Source organism: Pipistrellus kuhlii, unplaced genomic scaffold (assembly GCF_014108245.1).
Source record: "Pipistrellus kuhlii isolate mPipKuh1 unplaced genomic scaffold, mPipKuh1.p scaffold_m20_p_5, whole genome shotgun sequence".
NCBI classification, from domain to species: Eukaryota; Metazoa; Chordata; class Mammalia; order Chiroptera; family Vespertilionidae; genus Pipistrellus; species Pipistrellus kuhlii.
In genome coordinates this window covers 45,667,498-45,678,184 of record NW_023425551.1, presented here as the reverse complement: position 1 = coordinate 45,678,184, position 10,687 = coordinate 45,667,498, and the positions used below count along the sequence as shown (strand labels likewise).

At 40.0% G+C, this 10,687-nt stretch overlaps 1 protein-coding gene across 1 annotated transcript; it reads right to left on the bottom strand.

Moving 5' to 3' along the window:
• Positions 1-1,471: 1,471 nt before the first annotated feature.
• Positions 1,472-9,540, bottom strand: CGA (glycoprotein hormones, alpha polypeptide). The gene is made up of 4 exons (XM_045572864.1): positions 9,233-9,540; positions 3,477-3,583; positions 2,268-2,452; positions 1,472-1,816 (listed from the first exon to the last, which is right to left on the bottom strand). Exons 1-4 carry the CDS (start codon positions 9,391-9,393, stop codon positions 1,739-1,741), a joined length of 531 nt encoding a protein of 176 aa, XP_045428820.1. The 5' UTR covers positions 9,394-9,540; the 3' UTR covers positions 1,472-1,738.
• Positions 9,541-10,687: the final 1,147 nt, after the last annotated feature.

Sequence of the window (10,687 nt, the reverse complement as noted above, 5' to 3'; positions counted from 1 at the left end):
TTCCACACCTTCCCAATAGCGGATATCTCACCAGATTCTAACTCCTTGTTTATGTCTCTCTTCCCCACTGGACTGTGAATTGCTTGAGGGCAGGTCTGTATCTTACTCACGTTGGCCTTCCCAGGACCAGCACGATGCCTGGCACGTGGCCAGATGGGAGGCAAATATGGCCAACACATTCACCCTCATGCTCACCAGGATTGATTTGGCTGATCTGGTTGACCATGAGGATATCCTCTTCCTCTCTCATTACTTCTTCCATCCCCTCTGTCCAATGGGATGATCCCATAGGGCACTCCAGTCAAGGGTGTATTGGCAGATTTCTTCTCCTGCTGACTCATCCAAACAAGCTCTCAAGACCTGACCCATAGAAGACTCTCATTGAATACCTGTTAAATATTTGAATGATCAGCACCATTATTCTTTCTAATTAAGCTTCATTTTTTCTCAATCTTGTCTTCCAGAGAACCCTGATATCTCTGAATCCCCATGATCTAACAATCTGCCGGCACTTGCTAAACATTAAATACATGATAATAAATAAGTGAAGTGATATGATCACATGGAATTCAGTGCTTCTTATAAAATACATGCTCTCATTTTAATTTTTTACCCTGACACGTGGTGTATTTACCAAACTTTTAAGAAGGGGCTTTTCACTCAGAAATGGAATATTGACAAATTGGTGATGACTGGAAACTTTTTCTGAAAACTTTATCTCTGACTAGCATGATTTATAAGAAGAACAATCTCTGTCTTTATGTATAACTTCCCAACAAAGGTGCCTTTGAAGCATGTCGTATTTTAAGCATTTGCATAGACTGAGTGAAAGTACTTGGTTCTCCCTCTAGCCCACAGTGAACGTTTACTCACTCCCACTCAGATCTAACCGTGGCAGGTAAAAGCTGATGCCGCTGGAATTTCAGAGCAATGCCCATTGTTAGTTAAGGATAGTGGTATCTTCTCCTGAGCCACCCCATTCGGCTACAACCTGGCTGCGAGGGACGAATAAGATGCACCTTTTCTTTTTTGCTAGACTTAAGGCAAGTGGATAGAAACTTCAGGCTGGGAAGGATTTTGTCTCTTCCAAACTATGGGGCAGTGTTTTGTGGTGGTGTTTTGTTCCTGATGGAAAACTTCTACCAGGAAGAGTTGGTACATCCCCAAATATGTATAATTACATACTAATGTATATACTTTTATAAAATTCGTCAACCATCAAGGGATACTATAAAAATGAATAAAAAATGCAATTTATGTTTTCTTCCCTCATCCCAATGACTTGTAACTTGCCCCCTGGCTGACAGGTTCCTTGCTATTGGAAGGCTCGGTGGGAACAAGGTTCTCCAGGGTCAGGTCACTCAGTGAATGTGGCTCCAGCACACCCCTGGGCTCACTTCCTTCAATGAATTCTATCAAAATCAACAGGCTTTAAGCTTTGAAGAAAAAAAATTAGAATTCAATGATAGAATGATGATTTAAAAGACTTTATTTCTAGCAGAGCCAGCTTTTCATAGTCATGCTAAATACTATATTTCATTCCAAATGAAAAGAACTAACTACTGATTATCCTATAGGAGAGTGAAAAGCAATAAAGCTGCAGTATCTCCTTGAAGCATGTCCAAGGCGGTGTGGTGAGGAAAAGGAGAGTGTTATCTCACAAGGCCAGAGACACTGAACAAATTAATTTTCCATTCCAGGAAATCAGCAGTCATCAACATGACACTTTGCAAAACATTTAAGATTTGTGATAATAACAAGTACTGCAGTGGCACTCCGTGTGGTTCTCCACTTTGACATTTCTCATTATTGTGACCTAAAGGGGAACAAAACAAAAACAGATAATTAGATAGATAGGTAGGTAGGTAGGTAGGTAGGTAGATGATAGACAATAGGCAAAATTAAAAATTGTTAAATAAAAATATCTGTAGCCAGCTGAGCTAAATAGATGTTGTTAGATTTGCATTTCCTCCCATTCTGATATTTTGACTCTGAAAGGAGAGTGCACGCAATGTGCACTGTGTAAGCATCATACTCTCTCCCATACTCTCTCCTCACTACCTCTGCCCCTACTCTCTTCATTCTAAATAAAACCAGCCTGTACCCACAAGGTTGCTGACTCTTTGAATAAAAAGGACAAATGCAACCCCTCCCAGCGTTAATACCCAACAAGGATGTGTCATTAGATGCCTCTGACATTAAACCCCATGACTATACACTGGGGACATTTCTTCGGTTAGACTGTTAGGAAGCCTTTAGGTTCTCACCTTGGTAAATGCTTTGGCCACACAGCATGTGGCTTCTGAGGTGATGTTCTTAGGGACCAACATCGTCTTCTTGGACCTTGCCGGGGTGGGGTACGCTCTGGAGAAGCAGCAGCCCATGCATTGGTAAACTGGGGCACCCAGCTTAGAGAAGTATCTGTTCTCCTTTAGCTTGCATTCTGGGCAAACTATTGCCAAAAAAGGAAAAAAGAAAAGGCAAAGAATAAAATAATCCATACACAATTCAAAAAGAAACTATACATTTTTCCTTATTGTGGGCTGGTAGATAGACTTTTTTCCATAGGGACTAGAATAAATAAATACTTTTTGAATACTGTATATGTAATCTTCACACATACTACCTAATTATATGAATTGGAGTTATTTCTGTGGAGAAACAATTTTGACAGATATTCATGGAAAATCTCAATAGCAGCAGTCTCTCTCCCAGCATGACTTCCCCAGCCCAGGACTAATAGTATGGCTCTAAGGAAACGCAGTTTGATAGATGAAAACATCATGCTCATCTGAAAGGAGACTTTTGCCCAAAGGCAAACTATTTTCCCCTTTAAAATCTACTATTGTTCTTTCCCAAAGAAACTCCAAATATTGATAGAGAAAATGATGTCAGAGAGCAAGCTTGGGGAGAGCAGAGAGCCTGGTATTAGAGGGGACAGCTGCATGCGGGATCTGGGATTAAAATATTACCACTTGTCTAGAGAAAAACTCGGACCAAGGCTAGCTCACAACTTCACAGCAGATGGAATTATATCAGCTCCTCTATAAAATGTTTCAAACAATACCGCAAAAACAAATTTACTGCATAAATAGGATTTTGCCTTTCTCACTCATTAACTGCTGTGAAACTTCATCTTTCTTCTCAAATCTTCCAGGAGAAATGTAAAAAAAAAAAAAAAAAAAAAAAAAAAAGCCCACCAAAACTGAGCTACATTGAATAAGAAACATTTGCTGCTTATAAACTGAGATAAAGGAATGTATTTCAGATGAGAATATACAGGCTGCTATTTAAATAGATATGTAAGATATCATTTTCATCGAAACATAATTTATGTTCACAATCTGCAAGTTCCTAGATATGGATCCGGCAGCCAGGATTCACCACATTTGAAAAGGAGGTCGCTATGTAATTAGTGGAGTTATTGATGCACATCTGGTTTTCTTATTGCTGCGCACACAAGTGGGGTCACCCACCCTGCATTGTAAACTCTCCGTCAGGAAAGGAGTGGAGAATGTGCAGAAACACAGACAATGTGGCCAGAATGACAGCGGCGTGCTTTCTGTAGTAATCCATGGCTCTTCTGCAAAACAGGATGGGGGGAAAGTTAACTCTAAAATTGGCTTACCAGTCATAACAACAATCAGTAGTTTTAACAGTGCAACTAAGAACAGTCACCAGTGCCTTGATCCCTCTGTGTACAGCCCCCAATATACTCTGAAGCCATGGATAAAACAACAATTTGTCTTTTGGAAAGAGGTGGGAATTTGCATCTTCTCATTACTCACATCAGCCAGTAGAATTGGGCTTAATGACAGCAACAATAAATTTTCCTTTTTAAATATCCTGTAAAGAAGCCTCACTGTCCTTGTGTGTAGTTTGTTCGGGAGGGAGATGAGGGGTATAGCACAAGGGATCCTTGTGGTGATGAAACAACTCTGTATCTGGAAGTGGTAGTTGTCACACTAATCTGTACATGGGTAAAATTTCATAGAACTACACACACACACACACACACACACACACACACACACACACGCGCGCGTGCGCACACACACAATGCTAGTGAATAACCTTCCTGGGTTGTACCAATGTCAATTTCCTGGTTTTCTCATTGTACTATGTAATTAAGCATGATATTATCATTGAGGGAACTGGCTAAAGGGTAGCCAGGACTTCCCTGTACATTTTTTTTTAAACTTCTTCTAAATCTATACTTATTCAAAACAAAAAGTTAAAAAAAAAAGACATTTCAGAATGAAATTTAAAGTTGCATGTGAATCAAAACTTATAGTTATTTTTCATGTAGACTCACATATACGACCATGGTTTTGCTAGACATTTATATCTCATAAGAATGATCTGTCAAACAGTAAAACTAACAGTTTATAATACAGAAAAACAGGCTGTATGAGTATAGTTAAGGCTAAAACATATGCATGTCATTTCTATCTGATGTATGTACTTATACACAAGTAACTATTAGCTTTATCTTCAGCCATAATGAACTAGGTAAATATCCTAAGTCAGTGGTTCTCAAAGTGTGATTTGGGGGCCCTAAACACTTTCAGAGGATCTGAGAAGTTAAAATGATTTTCATAATAATACTAAGAAGCTATTTGCCTCTGATACTCTCATGAGTGTTCAAAGAAATTTTCTAGAGCTTACATGACATATGATATTGCAACAGACTAAACAAAGAAACACATACAAATGTAGCTATGTTCTATTAGGTCAATCTTTTTAAATTTTTGCAAGAAAGCTAAAACAATGCCACTCTTCTCATTGTTTTCTGTTGTTGTTTTTTTGTTTTTGGAAAGTGTCATTTTTATTATAAATACTAGAGGCCCAGTGCACGAAACTCATACACAAGGGGGGAGGGGTAGTTGTTCTTAGCCTGCCTGTACCCTCTCCAATCTGGAACCCCTCGAAGGATGTCCTACTGCCGGTTTACAGGGATCGGGCCTAAACCGGCAGTCAGACATCCCTCTTGCAATCTGAGACTGCTGGCTCCAGCTGCTCACCTGCTTACCTGCCTGCCTGTTACACCTAACCACTCTGCATCCTGGCCTGCTTGCCCCCAACTGACCCTGCTGCTGGCCTGCTTGCCCCCAAATGCCCCCCCTGCAGCCTGCTCACCCCCAACTGCCACCCCTGCTGGCCTGCTCACTCCAAACTGGCCCCCACTGTTCTGATCACCTCCAACTGACCCCCACTGACAGCCTGCTCCCTCCAACTGGCCCCCCTGCTGGTCTGCTTACCCCCAATGGCCCCTGCTGTCACATCCTGGCCTGATCACCCCCCAGCCACCCAAGGTCCCAGGCATTCTTTTTTTCTTTTTCTTTTATTTTTTTCCCCAGCACCTCCTTGAGAGGAGGCCAGGGCTAGCTGGAAGCAAGTATCTAGGATTTATTTGTCTTCTATAATTGAAACTTTGTAGCCTTGAGTGGAGGCCAGGGCCAGCCAGGGGTTGCTTGGCCTCCTCCATTGCCAAGGCAACCCAGGCCTCCTGCTTGCTCCCACTCCATGGTTGGCTGCCATCTTAGTTAAGTTAGTTTGCATACTCCTGATTGGTTGGTGGGCATGGCTTGTGTGTATAGCAGAGTGATTATTAATTTGTATGTTTCTTTTTTATTAGTGTAGCTATGTTATTTGCGTTAACATATGGTGGGTTTGATGTTCTTGTTCTTAAAAGAATAAGTATTTTGAAACTTTTACTGACATAATTTCTAAATCAGTAAATATTGATGAATATAACTTGATTTTTAAAAGATATTTGGGCTCTTCAATAATTTTTGGTCTTGAGACCAAAAAGTTTGAGAGCCACTGCTTAAGTAATGTACAAAGCCACAAAGAAAATTTCAGAATTAAAAGTGGTTTCCTTTTTAAACTAGCACCACTTTTGTGCTTTGATATTGCAGCTCATATATTATGAAAATTCAGCATTATGCAGTGAATATATGTCAAATTAATTCAGGAAAAAGCATTTATAACAAGATTGCTGAATGTGAGAGCATAAAGTCAATCCACATTTTAGAATTTGCTTTATGATAAAAGAAAGAGAAGATTGAAAAGAACAGAACCCAAGTCTGCATTGCTGAACAACAGAAACAGCTTTGTCTTAATTTTAAAAAATAATAATAAGATTAACCAAGCAGAAAATGACTAACCCTTAAATTCTAGGTGTTTCTGAAAACATTTTAATAAATGTTTTTATTATGCTAATCACCTTTATGTCTTTTTGTTTTGAAATCTGAAAGAAAAACATTATAAACCAGGGCAGAAAAAATAATACTCAGCTGAGATTTATGTTATTTTGAAAAATATGCACGCTCTAAATCAAGATGTGCTAACCACAGCCTCTTAGTATTCTGGGTAGACACCACAGACTCTACATTTAACCCCACAGTCCATTTCTAACGTCCACTGAACATGCCCTTAGCTCCTGCCACCTGCCACATCAGAATTATCTGAATCCAAGAAACTGTGTTTTCTCAACTTGTCCTGTACTGCCTTTCTTCTCTCTCAGCCCATCTACCTCAGAGTCTTTTAAGAAGCTGCCCATGTATATGTATACACACCACATACACACATATATATACACATATGGGGTACAAAGACAGACACACCACTTTTTGAAGTGGGAGTGTCTATCTTTGCAGAAGGAACGTAGGCTGAGAGATATTTTTGTGGCCATCTTTGGAAAGTACAACCTACCATAGCAGTAAAACCTCATGGGACAATGAACAGTGAGGGAGCTTCTCTCTGAAGCTCCTCTGCTCTGTTTTTATCACACACACAAATTCTTAAAAAGTGCCGGGATTAAGAAATCTGTAGTCTTGGCCTATCCCATTATTGAAAGACCTCAAGGCAAATTTAACGTGTGTGTTTTTATATTAGATTAAAAAAAATAGGTGGGCATGTGTGTATGTACATACATATGCATATATTGTAAAAGATTGTTCTAAGAAGACTGTAAGTATTTTGGTGCAATGTGACATCCTGCCCTTCACTTACAAAGATGCTGCCATTGCTCCCCACTGCCAGACGGTGAGGTTTCCCGTTTTCCTGATGGTGTGATAGATGGGGTGACTCATCTCTACTCTCCATACCAGGTAGCCCAGCTTACTCACAGCACTTTTTTTTTTTTTTTTTATGACTGCTAAGATAACAGGCATAATTCTTTAACAAAACAGATTAAATCTAACTGACTTCTAGAGGGTTAACCGAATAGTTCACCTCATTACCTCATCTAACCCAGCTAGCGACCAAGGCGGGGGGGAAAGTAGGCCCCTTCAGAGAACAGCGATTAATGAAAGGGAACCTTGAAAGTTCAGCCTTTAATCCCCAGCATACAGTCTGGCATGAGATAGGTATTCAATAATTGTTAAACAGAAAATAGGCCTGTAAGTTTTAGCATCTTTCCTGGTCCAGAGAAGACAGCAATAGTTTTCAGCTTGAGGAAAGGTTTGAAGGTGGAATGTCACGAGGGAGAGCAGAACGTTTGGGATCCTCCATTCCACCACCGCCCACAGAGCAGAGCCCTGAGCAGGCTCACTCACCTCTGCTTCCCACCAAGTGATCACCCCTGTCTCTGGGTGCACGAATTTAAAGGGTTTGGGGTCAGTAGTCAGGAAATTCAGCTTGGAGTGGCCATGTCTACTAGTTTTCTTTACTCATGCCCTCTAGTTGCAGTAAGTGGGTTTTTACTTTGTTCTGTGGCATGTTTTGAACTATCAGTCTAGCAAGGAGTGTCTCCATGATCCCATGCTCCAGTCCTCAACTTAAATAATCCTCCTCCAGGTTCCTAGTTTTACCAAGTAGACATTCAAACATTGTTCCCAGGCACTAGAGTGACCTTGAGACCCATTATCACCCTCACTGATAGTTTTCTCCAAGGTAGACAGGGAATATCTGAGAGATTGGGAAAATGGATTAGGAGACCCTCGTTAACACTCCCAAGATCCATCTCAAGTCCCCTCATCCATTCTTTGATATGGAGAATTAGTGTGTTCTTTCTGATAAAAAGATGGGTTTGGCCCTAACTGATTTTGCTCAGTGGATAGATCGTTGGCCTTCAGACTCAAGGGTCCCAGGTTCAATTCTGGTCAAGGGCATGTACCTTGGTTTTGGCACATCCCCAGTAGGAGGTGTGCCGGAGGCAGCTGATCGATGTTTCTCTTTCATCCATGTTTCTAACTCTATATCCCTCTCCCTTCCTCTCTGTAAAAAAAAAATATATATATCAGTAAAATATTTTTTAAATAAATAAATAAAAAGATGAGTTTGAGGTAATTTGGCAAACGTTCAATGTTGTTAAGTGCCAAATTTAAGATTTACATTGAACACTTGGAAGATTTAGAAACTTTGAATAACTACCTGCTACATGTCAGGCATTGTGCCAAAATATAAGTAATACAAATATGAATGTTTCCTGCTATCTGACCCAGAAGCAAATAACTATAAGTTGAAGTGATGAATGCTGTAATAAATGCACCTGCAGACATTGACAGCTTTGGTAGTCTGGGTACATAAAAATGAAGAGATGAAAAACTAATGAGAATAAAGAACATGTATTTTATTGTTTTGACATTTGTGCAGGACCTTCATGTATTCAGTAGTCTTCAAATTTCCCCAGAAAGTAAAGGACAAACCAATCAGACTTGGGCAAGTGATTTAGAATGGCAAGGTCATCAGTAATAGTTGAGAAATACTACTGACTCTTATTTTTGTAGCATTTTATGGGAGGAAAAAAATTGAAACGATGTTCAAGAGATTTCAGTATTACTATTCAAATCTAGACAAGAACATCTATTCAAAACGTATCAGGAGCTATGTCATTTTAGCTGAACAGATGAGCTGCTCTCTCAGTAGGCAGCTTTCTCAGTTATGGATCATTTAAAAACTGATAAGACAATATCAGTAACTTACGTAATGTCTACTCGCCCTCTGCCTGACCCCTTGGAAGCCACTCAAAAGAATGCCTTTCAAATGACTCCAGCATTTCTTGAGGAAATTTTTTAGATACTGACAGGCACTCACACATCTCAGCAGGAGACATTTGGTTTCTGGCTTCTGTGAGATAGCATCTTAGGCTGTGATCATAGACCACAGCCTAATTCAGTCATCAGTGCTGGAAAGAGAATGTGTAAACGCCGCTCCCCTATAGTCTCAAATATTTAACTCCTCACGCAATTAAAATCCCCCAATTTTCCCCCCCATTTTACTTTACCTTCCTCCGGACGTTTTGCAGGATGTATTCGGGGTACAGTTGATTGTGGGTCTGAAGAATTTTAGCTTCGTTTTGTGGCTTCTCAGTAACTGCAGTTCAACAAAGTCCTCACCTGCTTTTATACCTGCAGAAAAATAAAAACTGCATATCCCCACCTGCATCTAAAGCCCAGGGATCAGCAGCAAAATCTACCGAGTGGCTGAATGGTACTCCGTGTAATTACCGTGACATCAGTGGGATCTTATCTTGTTTCAACCCTCAGGTCATTTTTTAGTTTTGAGCCACTTTCAGGCGGCGATGGCCTCAAGGCCGGCCTATGAAACGAGAGCACGCAGGCATTTTCTACGTAATTTTACCTAGACGTACGCACAACATCCTGAAAGCTGACACTCTCCTATAAACAAGACCTTTCCGGGTCTGACATTTAATTACCTAAGTACCTGATGTTTACTTGAAGCGGGAGAAGAGCTGTAAATTTCAGATCACAGGTACAGAGCATGGCCAGGCCGTGCACCAACTGTTCCGGTAGAAAACGGAAAAATAAAGCACATGCTTGTGTAGACTTTTCAAAAATCAAAGGTACATCCGAGTTTAATAAGGATGCAGGGAGAAGGTCTGAGGCAGTTCTGAGAGGGGCTGGTGGTGGCTCAACATTTGTGCCTTGTCCCCCCAACCTTACTTCACGTTTGTAAAGCTCAGTTGGTAAGATATGTACACAGATAATAATTTAATAATAAAAAAATTAAACACACACACACACCAAAAAAAAAAAATAAAAAAAAAAAATAAAAGCTCAGCTGCTTCCTAAGCAGAAGATAAGCTTACTGTGGTTTGTCAGCTGTGGGGCATTTAACTCCAAGATTCCCAGTACAGGGTCTCTCTAAATTAAGGTGGCCAGACGTCCCGCTTTGGGCGGGACAGTCCCGATTTTTCACAATTTGTCCTGCATCCCACGGCATTTTTAAAAAGTCCCGATTTTTGGAAAGAATGCACGACAAGCTAGGGAACAGCGGGAGAACGGGGAAGGAATATATGGTTTTTGGCGGCCATGTGGCTATTTAGCCAGGATATGAGTTTTATATTATTTTTGTTAATTTTATAATGTTAAACTTTAACAATAACAAATAATTGTTGAGAACTGATTATCGAGAACTGCTTATCAAAGTTCGCATTGTTGATCAGTTGTCAGAATTCGACCACCATTGTTTGGATTTAATGAACAATGGCATTTTTGGGATTCGCAACGATGAAAACATTTTGTAACTGTCTCTCAGATGATACACATCGTACTGTGTGCTAGTAAGCTAGTTAAACAAGTAATGTCATTACAAATCAGCCATTCAGATAATTTAGGTAAGTAATTTATTTATTTCATAAATACATAAATGTTCTTGAATTTAGCAGACAGTACTCATATTATTTATATTTTATAGTGGCGGCAAAAAGTCTAGCCCC